This window comes from Acanthisitta chloris, unplaced genomic scaffold (assembly GCF_000695815.1).
Source record: "Acanthisitta chloris isolate BGI_N310 unplaced genomic scaffold, ASM69581v1 scaffold14064, whole genome shotgun sequence".
Lineage (NCBI taxonomy): Eukaryota > Metazoa > Chordata > Aves > Passeriformes > Acanthisittidae > Acanthisitta > Acanthisitta chloris.
In genome coordinates this window covers 29007-51767 of record NW_008670037.1, presented here as the reverse complement: position 1 = coordinate 51767, position 22761 = coordinate 29007, and the positions used below count along the sequence as shown (strand labels likewise).

General features: G+C 42.0%; 1 protein-coding gene across 1 annotated transcript in view; it reads left to right on the top strand.

Moving 5' to 3' along the window:
* The first annotated feature begins 85 nt into the window (after positions 1-85).
* The window catches only part of PPP2R5C (protein phosphatase 2, regulatory subunit B', gamma), a 47718-nt gene continuing 25042 nt past the window's right edge, over positions 86-22761 (top strand). The window contains exons 1-2 of the mRNA XM_009073540.1: positions 86-251; positions 21256-21455. Coding sequence (XP_009071788.1) covers positions 158-251; positions 21256-21455 — 294 coding nt within the window. The 5' untranslated portion in view covers positions 86-157. The remainder of the gene's footprint in view (positions 252-21255; positions 21456-22761) is intronic.

The following is a 22761-nucleotide window of genomic DNA, read 5'->3' as shown; positions in this document are numbered from 1 at the left end:
AGTTGCTGCCGTCGGCCAATGGGGCTGGTCCCGCCCGCTGACATCACTGCCCAGCCAGTTCCCTCCAGCTGCAGCTTCGCTTTCTGTCTTTTTTTAAACTAAAATGGAGGCTGGTTCCTCGCCTTAAGGAACACACCGCCGAGCCTGCCGAGCCTCGATGTTGACATGTAACAGAGCTGGCAGCAGGATGGTGGTTGACGCAGCCAATTCCAATGGGCCGTTCCAGCCCGTGGTCCTTTTGCATATCCGAGGTGAGTTATTGTGCGCGTGAGAGTGAACGCGACCCTGTGCCGAGCGAATAAATGGCTATTGTGGAGCTGGCGAAGGGCAGCAGGAAGTCCTTTGTAGCTCGGTCCCTCTCGGTTTGTTAGAGCCGCGGGGAAAGCGGCGGAGAGCAGACCCCGTTTTCTCCTCGACGCGTTTGGGGAGGATGTAAGAATTCGGGAAGGCATTGCATACATAGTTAAAAGCAGGTTTTACTGCTTTCTGCCGTAACTCTCCCATCCCCCTTTCAAGCTGTGCTGATGTCAAAGGATGTGAAGTCACTACCCCAGAAAGGTACAGAGTGTGGGGGAGGGAAGAGCCGAGTTCTCCCTATAGCGTTTGTATGGAATAAGGACAAACGTTCGGTGTGTTTCAAAGCCTTTTTTTTGTGTGTGAATCCTTCACGTAGAGCTCCTTTGAAGTGCAGTGCAGCGTGGAAAAAGAATTGGAAGTATTGTCGAGGAGGGGGGAAGAGAAGTGACATTTGTTATGAAAATACCCTTTATGTATTCTGAAAGCATTTCCTAGAAGAGATGCAGTTCAGCTTTAACAAGCAAGCTCTTATGTGCCTGTCGCTTTGTGAGGTTCTGTGTTCAGTTTCTTCCCAGAAAGAAACGTTCTTTTGGCTTTATAGAGTTGGTGCATTGCAAATCTACATTTTATAGAATTTGTTGGGAAAATCCACGTTGGTATGTCACTTCTGTATGACACCGAGTGTGTATCTCTTGTGTTTTTTTCAGTGAGTAAAATCTTGTACCGTGATGGGTTTTTTAGTCTGGGGTTTTTTTTTTAGCTGGCTCTTAACCAGCCAATACTTTTTTTTCATGTCTTCCTTAAGGTCGTTTTGGTTTAGAACTTTGTGAAAGCAGAACGTGTGTTAGCTGGGATAAGCACACCTTGAACAATGGCATTTATATGCAAGGAGCACAGCTGATCCGGTTCTTAGTTACCTTTGCTTCTCAGCTTTCACTGGTGGAGGCAAGATGTTAGTCCTGAAAAGAATATTTTTTCATTAATATTCCATACACCAAAAAAAATCTGCTCTGAAAGTTTCCAAAACCCCAGCTGTTCAGAAGGCTGCTCCTTTAAGTAGCAGCACGGGTCTTCTGTTTTAAGAAACAATGATTTCTCTTTACCTTTCACAAGAGCCATATCCTGCTCTGTGAGAAGTGGGACTGGATGAATTCTAGAAGACTCCAGTTTTGCTCTGTGACTGGGGAGGAAATGCAATACAATTCCCTTGTTCTGGAATAGGGACTGTGGTTCCTGTCAAGGGAATATAAAGGCAACTGCCTGACCTGTGGACAGGCCTCTGCTTTTTACTCTGCACAGATCATCTTAATTCCTAGGCAGATTACTGCCCTTGGGAAGGGGGGAAGCACCATCGTTTAAAGGTGCAAGTTGGGAAAACACACCAAGGTTGGAATCAGAATGAAGTATTGAAATGATTGACCTTAATAGTCCTTTATCTCAATATGGTAACATGGTTCTTGTCACTGAACTTCTTGTCCCTGTTGTTGTTCCAGTGAAATACATAATTGTGGAAACAATGGAATTTAACAAACTGTTCTGAAATTTGCTTTCCTAAGACCTACATTTTTGGGGCACTGGATAATACAGTAGTAAAGTAGAGATTAAAAGGGTTTGTGGTTTAGGGGGGTTTGAGTGGTCTATTTTTTTCTGTTTTGTTTGGTTTTGGGGGTTTTAGTGGGTTATGAGAGTAGACCTCTTTGTAAGCAATAAAAGAATAGCTGAGAGATTGTTTTTCAGGTGGTAGAAAATAAAGTGAGTCTCTGGTATTATAGCTCAGAGGAGTTTCCTGACACTGGGAGAGGAAAAACATATCTTCCATACATAGGTGTTACAGAAGTTGTTTGGGGTTTTCTGTGTGTACCTCATCTCACTGATGCTATCAGTGCTGATCTCCTCCCAAAATGAAGCCTGGCAGAACAATACATGACAAATTAACAGCAGTAAAAATTAACTGGTAATTCTGTAGCCTAATGACACATTGTTACTGTTTGTCCCAATCCATGCTGCTTTTACAATTGTCCTTTTACTTCATCTGTTGCCACATAGGATTACATTTCTAGCAGAAGAACTCCTCTTGGCAGCTCTAAGAGCTAAAACTTCAGTGTAGCCTGGCAGAACAATACATGACAAATTAACAGCAGTAAAAATTAACTGGTAATTCTGTAGCCTAATGACACATTGTTACTGTTTGTCCCAATCCATGCTGCTTTTACAATTGTCCTTTTACTTCATCTGTTGCCACATAGGATTACATTTCTAGCAGAAGAACTCCTCTTGGCAGCTCTAAGAGCTAAAACTTCAGTGTCATAGAATCATAGAGCCGGTTGGAGGAGAGGAGACGTCTAAGATCGAGTCAAACCATTAACCTGTCACTGCTGGAACCCCTAAACCCTAAACTATATCCTCCAGTATCAGATGCAGATGCCTCTTCAACTCTTCCAGGGATGATGGTGACTCCGCCACCTCCCTGGGAAACCTATTCCAGTGCCTGACTAAATGTCAAGGATGGGGGGTAGAGGCACAAGCTCCTTTGTTGGTTTTGATAGATCTAGTTTGTTGAAATAGAAAGAAGATTTCTTTATCACCAGTTTCGTAAAATCTTTAAAATTTTGAGATGATATAGCTACCATATTTGGCCTTAATCTTGCCTTGTGGGCTACACTTATCAGTGCTTCTTTGAGAATAAAAATTGCATTATTGATTTTGAAGTTAATTTTAAAGCACTTTCTGTACCTGGATCGTGTAGAGTATGTAAGGTTTGCAGAATAAAAAGGAAATGTTCAGCAACCTCCCATCCCATGCCAGATCAGAACCTTTCTCCTGACCGTCCTGAACTGTAGACAGCTTTGTTGTTTGGGTTGCTTACAGCTTTGCCCAAATAACATCTTGGCCACTGGAATTGGTTGCCCAGGGAGGTGATAGGTCACCATCTCTGGAAGTGTTTAAGAGGCATCTGGATCTGACACTGGAGGATATAGTTTAGGGGTTCCAGCAGTGACAGGTTAATGGTTGGACTTGATGATCTTAGAGGTCTCCTAAGGTTCTGTGATTCTAACACTGTTAGAACAGATGCAGGTGATTTTCAAAAATGATGTCACAATTCTTGTCAATAGGAGGTAAGGGTGTCAGAATTTTATTAACTGTTGTTGCTGACACTGATATCAGCACCATCACCCAAAGGAGGAGCAGTGTTTGTAGGACAGGAGGTATCAGGGCCCCAAGTACCCTGTCCTCCAGGGGTTCCTTTGGCTGCCAGAGCCAAAGTTCATCTTGGATATGGTGCAGCCGTGCAATCCTGAGTCAGACTGCTGTGGAAGAAGGTGTGGGAAGTCTTGTTAGGGTTCCTCTTTGACTCTGGAGCTGTCTTTAAGCTCAGGCCTCTGGCCTTGCCTGTTGCATTAGCTAGGTTGCAGCTGCGTGGTTGTCCAGTCACGTACCTCATTGGTCTGGCCCCTGACGTGTTGACTACCTGGCTCGGTGTGCCTCTTTGCTGTGGACCTGTTCAGCAAACATGGGACTGTTGGCTGACCCTGAACACTGCCAGTAGACCTGCTCTACTTTTTTCATTCAGCTACTGCGAGACCATGCCCTTTGGCACAACCATAGACTGTTGGCAGTTGTTCAAGACCAATGTGTAGAAATCAGGCTGGCAGAAGGTGACTTTTGACCCATTGTTGGAAAATATTGAGCACTGAAAGAGCCTAATCCACACTGTGAACACATGTGGTGTGGCACCATGACTGTATGTTACTTGTTTGTGCTGAAAGCACTGGCTCAATGCAAGTGTTTGCCTGCTGGGTCAGTGAGCCCTTGGTCATTCCACCCACAACAGGCTCTCCCAGAGATCCAAGTTATGCTACTGCTGCATTTCCAGGGGACAAAGATAGTGCATAATGGTCAGCTGAGTTGCTTGTCACTGGGTGTCATCATGAAATGAGAACTGAGTTGTATGGGAATGATACAAAGCTTCCAGGAAAGCTAGTTTCAGTTTGAGCAGCTGTTACGGTTGTGGAGTAGCTGCTGTGGTTTGTGATGCTGGATAGACTTGAACTTGTGGAAAAACTATTGTTGCTAAAGGAACTCATCATGGGATATCTGCAGGGAGAGCTCCTTTAGGATCTTTGTGCATTGACAGTTCCCTAGCTATGAAGGTGACATTAGGACAGCACAGACGGGTTATTAGGTGTTTTGAATGTAACGTTTTACAAGGGGAGAAGCAGTGTTGGATGGTGTTTTCAGGATGAGTCTTCCTCCTTATGAGGAGCTCTTCTGGCAGCTAAACCCCTGGGATCATGGATGTACACTCAAGGCCCTGACAAGAGGGTCCACCTAAATGAGATGAGGCTTGGGGGAAGCAATCAGGACCTTTTGATTTCCATCTCAGCACTTCAAGCAAAGAAAGCAGCTGTAAAAGCAGCATAGATCAGGGCAAACAGGAAACATTTGTCTCTAGACTTCAGAGTTACCAGTTCAGATTTACTGTGGATAGTTGTCCTGCTCTAAACTAACTAGTCCAGAGTGCATTTACAGGTAGAAAAGAATTGTAATTCACTCTGTAGGCTGAAAATTAATGTTCTTGAGAGGGGGGCAGGTGTTTTTCATTAGGAATACAGTTCAATGTGGATAAGAAAAATATATTAATACTGTTTTAGTAGTATGTAGAAGTAGCCCAGACACCAATGTTTGCATGAACTCAGGACATGTATTTGAACAAAGTACAGGTAAAACTCTGCTCTGATCTGCAATGGCAGAATCAGCAGAATATAAAAGTTACTTTCATGGCTTAGTTGCTGACTGGCTGGAACTGGCAATGTCTGTTTATACTTTTCATAAGTTATTTTCAAGATGTTTTGCAAGACATACTGAAAGTTGTGTGGGAAGAAGGGTGAGAACACCCTGATACTGTGTTAGCTTGAACGGATGCTTCCTGTAGGCCACAGCCTGTTTCTCATTGTCCATCCTTCTCCGCTGTCTTCCAGAGCAGCAGATGTTTTTTGTCAGATGTGACTTGTCATTATTTGAGTGACTTTAGATTTTGTGAAAGATGCTTTGACTTGTTTTCAAAGATGATGTGATGTTAGCTTAGTCCATTTCTTTCTATTCATCTTGAGTAAGGGATCATAGTTCAGGTTCCATCTTTACCTAGTGCACTTCTTCAGGATTAAAATGCTCCTCAAAGGTGGTGAAAAATCATTGTTTTGTTGTGTTAGACACTAACATGGCATCAAGCATTTGCCTGTGGTGCTTTCCCTGAGCTTGGGCCGCCTTTGATGTGGAGCAGAAAGGTTACCTGATCACCATGAGCTGCTGTCACTTCTCAAATCAACCAAGTGCTAGCTAGGTATTGCAAGGTGTGTTCTCACTTACTTCATATTTGCATACTTGACTATGAAAGGTCAAGTCCCTTTTGACAACATGTAAACATTGGAAACAGCTTGAAGTGAGCTGCATATTGCATTTGAACCTGAAGCATGCAATTGACTTCTGAAAGGAGAAAAGCTCAGTGCTTTCATTTCAGAAAGAACCTAATGTGTTTCTTTGTCTTGAAAAATAATTGACCTGAAGATGCTTTTGTCTAACCACACTGGCTAAAAATTATCAAGGCAGTCACTTTTCAGGAATTCCTTCTGAGCTAAAAGGGGGAGGGGGGAATTATCCATTTTGTAATTAAATGGAAGTAGGGCCTGAAGCTCCCACTTGAAGTGATACAGACCGTTTCTTGGTACAGACCAAGAAATGACTGGCTTTGCTGTCACTTAAAAATACTAGAATATTAATTGTAATGTGCATTTTTTAAATTCAAAGAGCATTATTATTGCAGACTCTCTTTTACCACCCTTCTCTCTTTAGTTAGTAAGGCAAACTTCTGAATATGTTTGGTGCCAGCATGCCTATTAGTAGTAGTTCTGTTAACTCTTATTTTTTGGTGCTAAGGGTGTTTTGAATGATTCTTACCATGTTTTAGCAAACTGTTCAAGATGGGTGACTGGAACCACATGCAGTGTCAAAAATATTGGCACACTAAAAGGATCTTTTGTTCTTTTCTAAATCTTCTATTAGGAGCTTAGCAGCAGTAAAAAAAAGAAATGTAGCAGGTATTGCTTTTCAGAACATCTATAGCTCTTCTGAATAAGCTAGAATTGATAAGTATACAGAGACAGCTACTTCAGCCACATTTCAGAATCACAGAACCAGTTAGGTTGGAAGGGACCACACTGTGTTGTCTGGTCCCACCTCCCTGCTCAGGCAGGGCCAGCCCAGAGCACATGGCTCAGGGTTGTGTCCAGATGGTTCTTAGATATCTCCAATGAGGGAGAGTCCATGACCTCTCTGGGCAATGTGTTCAGTGCTCAGTGACTGCACAGCAAAGAAGTTCAGGTGGAACTTCCTGGGCATCAGTTATTTACCTGTTGCTTCTGGTTGTATCCGTTTTTCCCCACTGAGCAGAGTCTGATCATCCTCTTGGCACTTCCCATTCATGTCCTTGAATCCATTACTGAGGTCCCTCTCAGTGTCTCTTCTTGAGGCTGAACAGCCCCAACTCCCTCAGCCTTTCCTCATCCCTGAGGTGCTCCAGTCCCTTCAGCATCTTCCTTGCCCTCCCCTGGACCTGCTCCAGGAGCTCCATGTCCCTCTGATCCTGTGGAGCTCAGAATTCTTCTTTTAGCCAGAAAGACTTCTTTGCATTTATCAGCTTTTGGAATGATCTGATAGATGGAATTAATTTGCTCAGTCTTGTGAGATTTTTCTGGAGCTCTTTTTAACAAGCTTTAAGCTGACAATGAACACAGCTTTTAACAAACTGTGTGACCTTGCTATTCGTCTTCTCTGGTTGTTTATGAAAATGTTGAACAGTGTCATTTCTAACACAGATCCTTACAACATGTTTCTAGTAATCTTCCTGCATTATAAAAACATTTTGTTAGAAGTCTAAAAATCCCAGGATAATTGGCATTTATCAGCTTTCTAGTACTTTCCAAGAACTTGATACATGTCAAGCATAATTTCCTTTACATGTGCTCAGTTTGCCTTTTTTGCGGTGTTAATATTTTATTATGGTCTGAAACTGGCCAATGCTAATTATAAAAGCATACCTAAAAATCTCAGAAAGTCACTTTTCATGCTCCTGGGTTTTAGCTTTTGGCATATACTGCAGTGGAAAATTAATCTGGTTTATTCCTTCTGTATTCTCTGTGTAACGATAATCTTCACCTTCACATGCGTCTTGCATTTTCCACAGAAGTATTTTAAGGATGATGAGCTTAATTGGTCTGAGCATGTATGTTTATTTAATTAGTAATTTCCTTGAATTCTTTATCACATTTAAATTTAGCAAACAATTAAGGTACAGTCACTCTTTTTTTGTGAGATTTGGGCAAAGGCTTTCTGGGAAGAAAGCTACATAGAGCAGACATCTAAATTTTCTTCAGCACTGCTTCCATTGCAGCGATGAATCATGGTGATTCTCTCTGAGTGAATTAAAAATTTAAACCTGCAGGCTGGTTTTTACTTCTGTGGAAATCTTGCTGTGCAAAAGACATTGAAAACTTTTTCAGCCCTGCCAATCAAATAGATGAGTTTTCCCATGGCCAGCACACATGTGCTGTCCCTGCTTGTGGGTCATAGCTGTTGCTGGGTTTGGATCTAATGAATAAGTCTCAGCTGAGATTTAAGGAATATGAAAATACTCCACTATGAGCCAATTATAATTGGGAATCTGAAGGGGTAAGAGCAGGTATCAGCCCTGAGTTTGGGCTGTTGCCTTCCTACCAAGTCACCCAGACTCTATTGGTACTCGGCCACCTCATTTAAGGACAAGCAGCAGTTTTATTCTTACTGAACCTAGGCCTCCTATGTATTCATAATTGTGAAATGTTTACTTAAGAGTTTCATCAATTAGTATTAGATAATCACCAGAGTTGTCCAAGGACTGATATTGGTACAAATGTCTGTTACTACATTACTTTGCCAATGGAATCCTGGGCTGCATCCGCAGGAGAGTGAGCAGCAGGTCAAAAGAGGTGATTCTTCCCCTCTGCTCTGGTGAGACTCACCTGGAATGCTGCACACAGTTCTGGTGTCCTCAGCATAAGGAGGACATGGAACTGTTGGAGCAAATCCAGAGGAGGCCACGAAGTTGATTAGAGCACTGGAGCATCTCCCCTGTGAGGACAGGCTGAGGGAGTTGGGACTGTCCAGCCTGGAGAAGAGAAGGTTGTGTGGAGAGCTCAGAGCAATTTTTCAATATCTGAAGGGCCTACAAGGAGCCAGAGAGGGACTCTGTGTTAGGAGCTGCAATGATAGGACAAGAGGTAATGGGTTCCAACTGAAGGAGGGGAAGTTTAGGTTAGATATTAGAAAAATGTTTTCCCTGTGCGGGTGTTGGGACAGTGGCCCAGGTTGCCCAGGGAGGCTGTGGCTGCCCCAACCCTGGTGGTGTTCAAGGCCAGACTGGATGAGCCTTGAGCAACCTGCTCTGGTGGGAGGTGTCCCTGCCCAGGGCAGGGATTGGGACTGGACGATCTCTGAGGTCCATTCCAACCCCTAAATTCTGTGATTCTATGATACTTCTAATCCAGCTTTCCTAGATTTTTTCCAAGGGCGTTCAGACATAGCCAGACGTAGCCTGATGGATTTTTAATGTATCTACCAAAGCAACTCATGGGGAGTATTTTTAATACTTGACCAAGAGCAGATTTAAAGGAAGTTGCTTAGTTATCCCCCCTGCAGTATGTGACATGGTGACATGCTTATTAACTCTCACCTTACTGTGCATCTCTTTGTATGAGAGGATGTCTTTTGCCTTGTTGCTGCTTTTACTCTTTGTTCTCTGTCATTCCTCTCTCTGCACTTTGTGGTGTTGTTTGTACCTTTCTATAGACCCTTTGCCCATGTGAAGAGTCTCTGTACAGGTTCTGCTGCTGGAAACAATGAGGATTTTAAGTGTTCATACTGCACCTAAAATATCTAAAGAGTATGACTGTAAAATGGAGGGGACTTTGTGTTGAGCTGAAAATTCCATGGAGTTATAGGAAGGTAGTCAGCTGGAATTTTTAGGTTACATTTACTGACTCATAGTATAATTGGCCTGTCCTTTCAAGGAAGCAAAATTATATTGGCAAACCTGCATATGTCTTCCATTTTTTATTTATACTAGTTTGTGATTGTTGCTATGAAATGCATTTGAAGGTTAAAATTAAGTATCATCTGTTTCTGAGGAAAAGTTTTCTTTCCATTTCTGTTCAAAGCTTTTAATAATTAACTTCAACTTCTGTAAAATCTGCTAATTCTCTGCATGTGTTAACAAGTACAGTTAGCTACCGAAGCTGCACTGCAAACTACACAGATAGAGGATTATTTGCATCACATGCAGACCAGAAGCTCATCTGGTGGAGGTGACTTTTATCACAGAATCATCAAGGTTGGAGGAGACCTCTAAAATCATCCAGTCCAACCATTAACCTGTCACTGCTGTAACTCCTAAACCCTAAATTAGATCCTCCAGCACCAGATCCAGACACCTCTTAAACACTCCCAGGGATGGTGACTCTACCACCTCCCTGGGCAGTATTCCAGCTCCTGAATACCCTAACAGGGAAAATATTTCTCCTGACATCTAATCCAAATCTCTAACCTTTATGCCAGAGGTGAACACCTCATGCCAGTGGAGCTGTTCCTTGCCCTCTGCATGCACCACGTGATAAAAACTGAGCTAAATGCTGTGCTGAGTGTGATATTTTAAAGCCACATCCGCACATCTTTTAATAAATTCCACTTAATGCACATATAAATCATGTGGTGCCATTTCTGCTGCAGCTTGCCAATTAAGTTTTCTTTTTCAAATGCAGTTAAACTCAGGGGTGGAGTCTGGGTTGTTATCAGTAGTGGAAATGACAGTTTAGTGTTGATTTTCATAATTGCACTTGGTACTGATAACAATCTGAATTGTATGAAGTAAAACCAACCATATGAAATTTAACAAGGACACACACATGCACCTGGGACAGGGCAGCCCTGGCTGCACCTACAGACTGGGGAATGAGATGCCAGGAGGATGATCAGACTCTGCTCAGTGGTGGAGACCAATAAAACAAAAGGTAACAGGCAAAAACTAATGCCCAGGAAGTTCCACCTGAACACGAAGAAGAGCTTCTTTCCTGTGCAGTCACTGAGCACTGAACAGATTGCCCAGAAAGGTTGTGGATTTTCCCTCACTGGAGGTGTTCAAGAACTGTCTGGACACAATCCTGAGCCATGTGCTCTGGGATGTCTCTGCTTGAGCAGGGAAGTTGGACCAGATGGCCCATTGTGGTCCCTTCCAACCTGACTGATTCTGTGATCCAACAAACAGTAACCCTCAGGTTCAGCATGTGTACAGGGAATGAGGAGAGGAGGAAGAAAGCTGACAGACTGGAGAAGGAACCAACTTACTTCACATTTTTGATGGTTGAGTGTTCCTTGAATTGTATTTATCATGGGTGTGTGACAGGTACCATTGATTGACAAGTTACTCAGACTCATGAGCAGTATCTGACCAGAATTAGGGCTTGGTGTGTGAAGTTTGGGTGTGTTTAAGGAAACAGCCCATTTGCTTATAGCAGATGGTTGGGCTCGATTAGGTGATACTTACTTCACCCAAGTGTCCAAGGTGACAATGTATTCAGTGGTTCATGTGTTTCCTCAGCTCACTTAATAGAAATAATTTTCTGAGTTACACCATGCATTTCAGTTACATTGCAGAACATCATTGAAGTCTGGCCTCACCCCAGCAGTGCTTTGTTTTTCCAGAGGGACTGTTACATCTATTTTAAAACAATTCCAGGGTTTTCAAATGCAGTTGATGTTTCATTTTTACACTGTGAGAACGGAGAGGGAATTGAGGATTTTTCTCTTGGTGTTTAAAAAATGAGTTTTGCTGTCATATTAACTGTATGTATGCCCAAAAAAAAAATGTTCTACTTAGAGTTCTTTATCTGTTTGGTTTCTCTCTTAAGACAGCTTTTCCCTTCCATTGTCCGTTGGATTATCCTCCCTGTCATTTTTCTTCCTAATTTTCAGGCGGAATTTCCATTTCAGCAGCTCAAGCCCATTTCGGCTTGTTGCACATGTCATTCCCTGTATAAGCATTCCTGTTTTCTTCTCTGTGCTACATTTGCTACATTGCCTTTATAGTATTTATACAGTTATCACTTTTAATCTTCCCTGTCTATTTGAAACATTTTTGTGTGTGTAAAAACCTTATTTCTCTTAAATGTACTTAGGATTTTTTAAAATTTAATATGCTTTTAAAACAACAGTTGACTTCTGATAAAGCTCTTTGCAAAGCAGGAGCTTGGTACAGGATGGTGTTGGTCCAGTTCTGAAAAACCGTTAGATAATTTGGTGTGCATATTATTCACTGTTGATCTGCTTTTATCATCCTTAGGCTTATGCTGTGCCCCGGGGAGAAAAGTTATTGGCAGCAATTTCAGTGCCTCAGGTCGTTCAGTATGTAAAAATTATGCCAAGTAGTTTAAAATGACAACAGGCTTTTTTCCTATTTCGTTATCAGTCAGTCCTTAAAATCTCCTGTCTTAAATCTTTGACAGTTAAATGTCATTACTTACTTCTTCCAGCCTCAAAACCACAGTGTAATCTTGTAGTTAGGAGATATCTGCCACCAGCAATGGATTCCCCACAGACTGGAGCTCTCACAGGGGATTAGTGTTGCAAAGCACCTGTTTGGAGCTTCACTCCAGGACTGACAAAACATGAGCTTCTCATGCTTTTCAGGCTCTCCTAAGCTGTGGGTTTCTTGGAGTGGTGTCTTGTTTTTTCAGTTGCTTTTTAATTAGTCTGATAACGGCTGCTTCGATTCTAACAGCTCTTCTTTCTTTTTTCGTTGCATGGAAAAATAGAATCCAATGAAAAGCCACTTTTCTGAATGAAAATTTAGCCAAGAGATTTCTTTTATTTCTTTGTTATGTACCTTTCTGCTTAATGAATTCCAGCATGCTGCTCTTGCCTCCCACTTCTGTATCAGAGAACCATGTCACAGAATGGTTTAGCTTGGAAAGGACTTAAAAGATCACCTACTCCCAACCCCCTGCCATGGGCAGGGACAACATCCACTGGATCAGGTTGCTCAGAGCCCCATCCAACCTAACCTTGAACACTTCTAGGGACTGTGCATCCATAACTTCTTTGGGCAACCTGTACCTGTGCCTCACCATCCTCACAGTCAAGAAGTTCTTCCTAATGTCTAATTAAACGTGCTCTCTGTCAGTTTATAGACATTCACCCTTGTCCTGTCTCTACATGGCCTTGTAAAAAGTCCCTCTCCAGCTCTCTTGTATACCTTTAGGTTACTGAAAGATGCTATAAGGTCTCCCCAGACTGTTCTTTTCTCTAGAACAACCCCAGTTGTCTCAGCCTGACTTCACAGGTGAGGTGCTCCAGCCCTCTGAGCATCTTCATCACGCTTCTCTGGGCTCACTCCAGCAGGTCCATGTTCTTCCTGTGTAAGGCACCCCAGAGCTGAGCACATGATTAAGCCTTGTTTCATTCACAAGATGTCATAGGTGACTCAACTTTATTGTAAGTGGAGTTATGGATTCATCAGCAGAGAAGTATTGTCAGTGCTATCTCCCAGGTGTGTTACTGCGTGTGGAACAGCAGCAGTTAGGAACAGTACAGTTTCTCAAAAGGCAGGGAAATGAAAGTAGGGTTTTTTTCCAAATACAGATTTCTGTAATCTGGAGAACAGCCAAGAGGTATTTCTGGCAGCAGCTCAGTTCCCTGAATGCAGAGCAGTGGACATTAGCCGGTAAGTGCAGCTGGTTCACACTCTCCCCTCTCCTGAGTGCCTGGATGGCTACTGAGCATGATGATGCTGCATAGAGGCAGCTGATACAGATGAAGGTCACATTTTGAGTGCTTCAGTCAACTGTGCCAGCATTGCTTGAGACTGGGAACTTCCCTTGTGCATTTACCTACCCTTCTCAGCTCACTTTCTAACTGACCTAGAACGAAACAGAGGACTGAAGTTGCATCTGGGCTGGTTTAGGCTGGAGATTAGCAACTGGTTCTTCTTTCCCCAGAGGTGTTTGGGCACTGAACAGTTCCCCAGGGCAGTGGGCACAGCCCCAAGGCTGACAGAGCTCCAGAGGTGTTTGGCCAGTGCTCTCAGGCACAGGGTGTGATTGTCAGAGATGTCTGTGCGGGGCAGGAGTTGGACTGGATGATCCTCAAGGGTCCCTTCCAACCCTGATTACTCTGTGAAAACAGCTTTACTATGACAATAGCTGGTTGTAATAGTGTTTTCTTGTAATCCTTATGAAACCTCTGAGTGCCTGTAAAATAATTTTAATTACTGATCAGAGAGTCTTTGGTTATCATGAGCTTGTAGGTTAAACTGAAAGTCTGTCTTACCTTCAGTGTTCTATTTTTGGTGGGAAGTGTGTTACGTTTATCCTGGAGAAGAGGCTCAGGGGTGACCTCCTGGCTCTCTGTGACTCCCTGCTAGGGCTGGAGAGAGATGTGGGATGTGTGTCCTGCCAGGGCTGCAGGGAGAGGACTAGAGGGAATGGCCTTGAGCTGAGCCAGGGCAGAGTCAGATTGGATGTGAGGAGAAGTGTTTTCCCTGTGAGGGTGTTGAGGCACTGGGATATTGCCCAGGGAGGTGGTGGAGTCACCGTCCCTGGAAGTGTTTAAGTGGCATCTGGATCTGGCACTGGAGGATCTAGTTTAGGGTTTAGGGGTTCCAGCAGTGACAGGTTAATGGTTGGACTTGATGATCTTAGAGGTCTCCTCCAACCTTGATGCTTCTATGATTCTATGTGTTTCAAGAAAAAAAAAGCAGCAATGTTTACATGAAACATACATGGTAATTGAAGAAGGGCCTTAAACTTACGACTCAGTTCTTTTAGATTAAGCCTGTATTCTCTTGTGACACTTCACATCACTGACACACGCATCCTTTTATCTTCAATAGTGAGATAAAGAGTGGAAGTTTGTTCCTCTTCTGTGCCACTTGAAATATTTATCTACGACGCTCACTTGAGACTAATACAGGCACTCTGCTTTTCCACGAGCGTTCTTGTGGCTTTGGTCACTGTGGTCATTCTTCTTGTTTCAAGTGTTTCTTTTGGCAAAGAAATGTTTTTGCAGGGGCAGTAATGTTCCAGATAAAACAGGATGAACAGCAGTGTGTTCTATGTAATTGCTAGTCCAATGTATCCATACAGTATTTTGCCCTCTTTGAGTTATCTGCAGTCAAACTCCCACTGCTGGTGTTGCTGGTTGTAGTAAAAAATGTCTTGTATGTAATGCTAATACTTTCTTGTATTCCTTGAGTTTATTTTTATGTAATGCTAAAAGAAATAGCCTTTAATTAAACTTGTCCATGCATGAGTTGGAAGTTTAATTCCTCTGTGCCACCCACTTATTTCTAATACCACATAATAGGATAGAATCCTGTGAACTGGGAGAGTGTTGTCTCTGCTTAGTGTTAATTATTGTCACCACGATAATGGTAAAATCAGTGAAAATGATAAAGAATTTTTCAAACAATAGAAACACAATAAAAATTATTTCAGAATAGTATTCCTTGCTTTGAATTAGGATAGTGCAAATTCTGGTAAATCCACGTTTTGACAGATTATGTTCTTTTTTCCTTGCTTTGTTGTTCCTCTGCCTTCATGTCTGGCAATTTCTACTTCTCTTACTCAAGATAATGAACTCTGTGCATTCTTTGAAAAAAATTCTAGTGTGATTCTGTCAACTGAAATGTCTTAAGAGCACATTGCGAGATGTTGGACTCTCCTTGTTGAAGTACAACTGTACAGTGCAAACTCCAGAGCTTCACTGAAGCTTTTTTACTGCTTTTTTGCCAATGAGCATCAACTCTGAAATACACTGATGTCTTGACCAGCAGAAGGGACCACATTACCAATATCTTCAGTGATTTATTCTTTGTCGCTCCCTAGTTGACGGTTAAATGTTGTTTTTCCGTATCATTAATGATTTTCGTGCTTAATTAGGTTTGCAGACACATCATGATACATCCTAAGATGTATTGTCTGCGTGCAAGAGTCATCTTATATGCTTGGACCTTTGCTCTACACCAGTGTCTTAAGGAAGGAGTCAGTTTTAGCATGTGATTTTGAGTTAGGCTTTTTTTCTATGACCTTGGGGTTTTTTGCACATGTTCCTCCTGCTCCTTTGTGTGGTGGGTTGTGTGTTCTCCGACTTAAACTTCTGTGTGTGTCTGTTTGAAATAAATCTAGCTGCCCCTTTAAAAAAGAGAGGCTCTTTACTCAGTGTGTGCAGAGTCTGATTGGTAGCTGGGAGTTTTAAAGAAAAAAGAGCTACTTTTCTTTCAGTGAAATGGGGAACTGTCAGCCAAGTAAAACTGCTACCTCTGCCAAGCCTTTATATATGAGCAAAAAAGTGTTCACACAACTGAGATGAATTTTGTCTTCTGTTGTAAATTATTAGCCATGTCTCATTTTCTGCTTTTAAATGTAACAGAGTGAAGTTTACTGACCACAAATTGTGTTTCGTGGTAGAAATCGTATCACCTGTTCTTTGTGTCAGGACATGACCTAAAACTTGAAATCTCTAGCTTTATTCCAGTTCCAATCTGTACTAGAAAGCAGCTTTTGTGTGGCATCTCTGGGTCACCTACTTACCCTGCCTTGCCTTTTGTTCTCCATTCAGCAGCTATGAAGTTACACCATTGTCACTGAAAAATGGGCTTCAGTGGAAAAGGCAGGAGATGGATCAATCATCAGTGCCCTGAGATGTCACAATTACAACACAAAACTAAAGATAATCTGATTTTTGGATTCAAGGGAGCATAAAAAATGTTGTCCAGAGAACAGTATGTTCCCTACAGTCCTACAATGCAAAAGTATGTATGTGTTACAGAGTATTGAACATATGTTCAGGCACTGAAAATGTGAACTTCAGTGTTTTCTGGTTTACTTCTGCTAATTTTCTTAAACCAGGGAAGATCTGTTTTATTATGAAGAAAGGAAAAAATCTTTATTTGGTAAAATATTAGCAATGTTTTAGTTATTTAGCTATGCTGTACATGGAAGAAAAAAACAGTGGCTTCTCAGGGTGCTGTAGTTTACTGGTAGCTCCTGGGTGCAAAATGATGCTACATCCTGGCTGTGACAGTCTGAGTACCTGATCTTTTTTCCCTGGGTGTTCCCAATTGAGATGTGGACTGAAAGTGCTGCCTTGGAGTGAGGTACTGGTGTAGTAAGTCTGATTAAAAAAAGCACAGCTGGTATCAGTTATATAGGGGGAAATAACTTACTCCACACTCATCAGTATATCGATAGGTTTATGGCAAGGCCAGAGTCTAAGATAATGTTGAAAAATTTTAACTGAATAGTTATCTTTCTATCAATACTGTTAAAAGAGAGTGGGTAGAGCTTGCACCTCTGTAGGTTGTGTAACTTGACCTAACAGTTACCCTGGGACTGGAAGGAAAAACCTCTGAAAATACAAGAAGAAAAACTGATCATAGAATCAGTTAGGTTGGAAGGGACCACAATGAATCATCTGGTTTAACCTTCCTGCTCAAGCAGAGCCAGCCCAGAGCACATGGCTCAGGATCCCTCAGTCCCAGGGACTCTCCTTGCTGTCATGGTACCTTCTTTTGATATCTTTTCCGGTGTATATTTCTATCTTGCCAAAAAGACAGTAGGATAAATGATGCAGGTTTAGGCATAAAATATGCCATAACTGTATTGGTGTAAAGCTCTCTCCAGAGCTGTTGGATGTTCAGTCCAAACTTAAGACTTGACATTCTTTGTGATCCTAAAACCTATACTCCTGTTCCAGTAGAAGACCAGAAATAGTACTTACTTAAAGTATGAGTACTGATAGTGGTAAGTGTTTGGAGTGGATAAAAAGTCTTTAAGATTATTCTAGTGCTGCTGTTCAGACAGAAGTTCTATGAAAATTACGTAAACAGTGGCTAGCAAATGGTGGAGGGAGTGGAATGTGTGGGGGTTTGGTTTGGTTTGTTTGGATTTGGTGTTTTAAAAACATTGCTCAGGGAATAGCTCAAATGTCGGTTTTGATGTCATTGTAAGGAAAAGGTTTTGAATGACCTTGGCCTTCCCGTGGTCATTAGGGAATGGAGCACCAGAGTTGGAAAAAGATGGAATTCTTTCACCGAATGGCATTCTATTCAAATCTGTCAGTTAACTTAAGCAACAGGAAGTGAGGGGGTATCACTTAATTGAAGGGAAAGGTGATTTAGAAATCATGCAGGTAACTGGAAGGACATAACCAGACAGTCCTTGGAACATGGCTGAGAATAAATGATTTCTCAGGAAGTCTCAGAGTTGCTCTGCAGGTTTGCACACATACTTTGCACAGAAATTATGGTCTACTCAAGTCAGCTTTTTAGCCACCTTCTATTTTCTGTCATGCTGAAATCCTGCTTGCAAACCTTAAAATTAGGGATAATACTGAAGGAAGTGGAGAGGCAGCTCTGACCTCTTCTCTCTGCAACCAGGGACAGGACCCAGGGAATGGGCTGAAGTTGTGTCAGGGGAGGCTTAGGCTGGAGATTAGCAACTGGTTCTTCTTCCCCCAGAGGAGTTTGGGCACTGAACAGCTCCCCAGGGCAGTGTCACAGCCCCAAGGCTGACAGAGCTCCAGAGGTGTTTGGCCAATGCTCTCAGGCACAGGCTGTGATTGTCAGGGATGTCTGTGCAGGGCAGGAGTTGGACTGGATGATCCTCAAGGGTCCCTTCCAGCCCTGATGATTCTGCAATTTTGTGATACTCCAGGCGAGTATCAGAAAAGATAAGAGGACCTGACACTTGAAAGCTGTGGATGAACACTCCTAAAGGAGGGGATGTGTGTGTGAAACCCAACTAATATAAACACAGTTCCTTAGAAATATGTGAGGCTCTCAGTCTGTATAAAGATCTCTCCAAGAGAATAACAAGGATGACTGAGGTACTTTCAAATAGTAAAGCCCCTTCAGTATGAATGGCAAGGGAGGTGGTTTGCCTTGCTGAGGGTGTTTCTTGACCCTTTCAGTTGTCTGTCTTTAACTTTCACAATTAGTGGTAATTACCTCTTTAATGCTTCCTCTCCTTTAAAGTTGGTGTACTGTAAATCACTGTAATTGTATGTCCATTACTTGTGTAATTATAGCCTCTATTGAGGCTTTGGATTTTGTAGAGTGTACATTCATAGCACAGTATCCCTCAGTGTAACTGTTGTTATGCTTCAGGTTGAACCACTTTCCACTGCACAGTTAATTGGGAAAAGGTAACCACTCCAACCACTTTGTATGTCTTGAGACCTTTTATAGTCAGGTCATAAATTTGGCTGACTCTGTGTATGCAAAGTGCTCCTTTAAATACTTATTTTACCCTTTCTCAGCAGAAATCATTCATTACTGTAGTTTTTAATCCAGATAAACTAAGACATGTGAATTCAGATACAGTGTTCACAACACTGGACAGGAATTTGGGTTTATTTTCAGGAAATTGTTGCTCTGTTTAGGAACAACTCTTATCCAGCACCTTCTTTCTACTTCTTGAAGTCTTCACTGTGCCAGGTGTGTTGGTGACAATGAAACCTTGTGGTTTCTTTCCTGTATACTCCATTTCTACTCTGTTTTTCAGAGCTGTTCCTATACAGGTGTTTTTCCTGGAATTAATCTTTAGAGCAAGTGAGTGTATGTAACTTAAAAAATAAATCCAGCTGTTTTAAACTAATTATGTCCCCCAGGTTTGTTACAGCAAAAAAACTTTGAAAGCAACTTCTCTTGGGGAGAGAGGAGCTATTGCAGCTTTTGTTATCTTAAGGAGAAGTTTGTCAGGCACTTAAAAGGAGAGCAACTTGTATTTAACTAAACAACTCGACTGCAGTCTGTCACACACTGAGCTCATTAGGTTGTGCACACATGTTAGATGGTGTGTTCCTATATTCAGTAATGCCACTTGAAACACTTGGATGGAAGTTCTTGCTGCTTGTGTAAGGAAAATTTTAGCATTTTATGATCCTCTAAGGAAAAAGAAAAGTCAGCAACTAGAAGAAGTGGGAGTAAACTGCAGAACTCTTTGCAAAGTCATTCTAGTCCTACTCTTTTTAAACATGCTATTACTGTCTTAGCAGTTCATATCTAACAATAAAAAAGTCATTATGCAGAAGCATAAAATCTGTTATGGTGTTCATTTACTCAGACTTTCTGTGGTGTGTTCACAGTTCATGTCTCTTAAGATTAGTGCTGTAGTCATGTGGACATCTGAGTTGGGCATGATTTTTTGCTGCTGCCAAAATCTGGTACTGCTTTCTTTACCTCTGGCCAGCTATTTTAGGATTTCCTAAATAGTGAAAATTTGGGTCCTGATCCTGAAATTTTTTGCTGTATATAGTCTGTAGTTTCACATGCATCACTCAACTGCTCCTGGGATTACTTAAGCAAAAAACAAAGCACAGGCAGGTTTTTTTTGCATTCAGGCTAAAGCTCTGTAGAACGTAAAAGAAGTAACTTCTGTTCTCTAAGTGTTCACACCCAGTCACTAGTGGTGTTCCCCAGGGCTCAGTGTTGGGGCCACTCCTGTTCAACATCTTTATTGATGATCTGGACATGGGGATTGAGTGCACCCTCAGGAAATGGGCAGAGGACACTAAGCTGGGTGGGAGTGTGGACCTGCCTCAGGGTAGGAAAGCTCTACAGAGAGACCTGGACAGACTGGGTCAGTGACTGAGGACAACTACATAAGGGTCAATCAGGCTCAGAGCTGGTCCTACCCTTGGAGTCACCACCCCTGTAAGTGTTTAAGAGGCATCTGGCACTGGAGGATATGGTTTAGAGTTTGGGGGTTCCAGCAGTGACAGGTTAATGGTTGGACTGGATGATCTTGGATGTCTCCTCCAACCTTGATGGTTCTGTGATCTCTACTTGGACTTGGTGATACACGCTTGCTTTAATTTCAAATTGTAATTAGTGGCTTTATGTCAATACCAGTATGTTTTTCATTTTTTGAAGGTCTTGTACTTTGGAAAACACTGATGGCCAACACAGTGCTGCGTTACTTGCTTATTGATTCTGTGTATGAAATTTGTGTGATGCAATTTTGCTTTACATGGAAGTGCTGAATAATTCTGGGGGATGACCAGGGAAGATTCATGTGTCAAGCACGGGTAGTGAAAATTGGGACTTACAAACTCAAAAATCCTTTTTCCAACCTAAGTCTCCTTGTCAGACAGTAAAAACAGCACTGCACAAAGCCTGTACAAAGCAAGGCCAGTTAAGCAGAGCCCTGCAAAAGCCTGGATAGATGGTTAATGCAAGTCCAACTTTTGCACATGTGAAACAAACATTCAGAATAATGTTACAAATTGACCAAATAGTTGAAGATCTTAAGTGTGTCACTCCAATGTCGTTAAGTATTTCTCGTGTTAGTTAAGTTTAAAAAGATCTTGAGTAGTTGTCCTGTGCTTAGCTGTGATTGCTGCAGCCTGTTGTGTTGTAGGAGGCACTTGTTCTAAAAAAGGGCTTTGTGAGGTGGCAGCTCCCTGGTTTAAAGAGTGGCTCTGGCTTAAATCTAATGCTGACACTGAAGATCCATCTATTTATCTCTACCATGAAAAACATACTCTTTCTGCAAATGTGGCATAACATTATTTATACCAACTGAGCTGGTTGGGGAATTCCTTGAGGCGTTTTTTCAAGTATGTGTTTTTTCCAGGCTGTATCTATTTGTGGCAAAGGCAAGTATTGCACCACTGATGCAATTTTCTTAAATCATCCTGTCATGTGCACTGGGGTTCATGCTCTGGACCATTATAAGCCTGAAAGCTGTGTGAAGGTTTAGAAAGTTTGGTTGTGGTCTTAAATGCTGCTGTACCTGTGTCTCAGGAAATAATAGTGGGGAGAAGAGTGAAATCTGTGACAGTATCATTTATACCCAATTTTTTTTTATTTTTCAGATGTTCCTCCTGCTGATCAAGAGAAGCTTTTTATCCAGAAGTTACGACAATGTTGTGTACTTTTTGACTTTGTTTCTGATCCACTAAGTGACCTAAAGTGGAAGGAAGTAAAACGAGCAGCTTTAAGTGAAATGGTAGAATATATCACACACAATCGCAATGTGATTACGGAACCTATTTACCCTGAAGTAGTACATATGGTAAGTGATTTTCAGTGTTTATTTTCTAATTCAGTGCTGCTTCTTCAGCTGTATCAATTTAGCTTCAGAAATTTGACTGGAATCTTCAGAAAAGATCAACTGTGTTTGCTCATCTGCAAAATAGTAACAGGGCTTTGAAATACCATTGCCTTCATTGATTCTTCTTCTTTGTAAGAAAGAAACTAGATCCATATGTTAGGAGTATGTTAGATGATAGGAGAAATGTTTTCCCTGTGAGGGTGTTCAGGCACTGAGATATTGCCCGGGGAGGTGGTGGAGTCACCATCCCTGGGAGTGTTGAAGAGGCATCTGGATATGGCACTGGAGGATCTGGTTTAGGGTTTGGGGGTTCCAGCAGTGACAGGTTAATGGTTGGACTCAATGATCTTAGAGGTCTCCTCCAAACTTGATGTTCTATATGTGAAGCAGAATCAGATTATGGTCTAAGTTGTTAAAAATAAAATGTTGTATTAAAAAAAAAAAAGTGTTGCTTTTCTTCCCCACAGATCTCTTTTTGAATTGCTGTTTATAAAAATAGGAAGGGAAGTTAAATATATGTAGCTGTTAAAAGAACATGTAGGTTGTAAAACTGAAAATTTGAAAAAATGGGAAGATAAGAATTAAGATCACTCATGCAAGGTTGGCACTTCATCTTATGTAATCCCATTCAGCACCGGAGACTGATTCATTCCGTGTTTGGAGGTGAGAATGAGAGTCAGAGTTTATTAAGCACACAGGATGGCAGATGGAGGTTCTGATGGAACCAGGCTATGAGAACCTTTCAGACCTGCCTTATTTCTCCCTTCTCACAATCCGCATTGGCACTGGAATAGGTTGCCCAGGGAGGTGGTGGAGTCACCATCACTGGAAGTGTTTAAGGGGTGTCTGGATCTGATGCTGGAGGATCTGGTTTAGGGTTTAGGGGTTCCAGCAGTGGCAGGTTAATGGTTGGACTCGATGATCTTAGAGGTCTCCACCAACCTTGATGATTCTATCCTAGCCAGCTAGACCCAGTTTATTTTTCTGTCATGTCTAAGTCCACTGCAGAGGAGGCCATGAAACTACAGCAGAGTCTTTCAGCTCTTGCATGGTGGCTGGACACCAGTTGCCTGGAGTAGCAGTTGGGTTGAGGTCTGTAGCTGTTGTCTGCAATACTCTGAGAACAGAAAGCATCTTCTGAAACTCCTGGCTAATAAGCTTACAAGAAACTCTTGGCCATGTGTAATGAGATGGTTTTTTTCCTGAGACTTTATAGCTGAGGGTGAATTTTCAGGAGGTTGAGAAAACAGTGTCTCCATAACAGAAA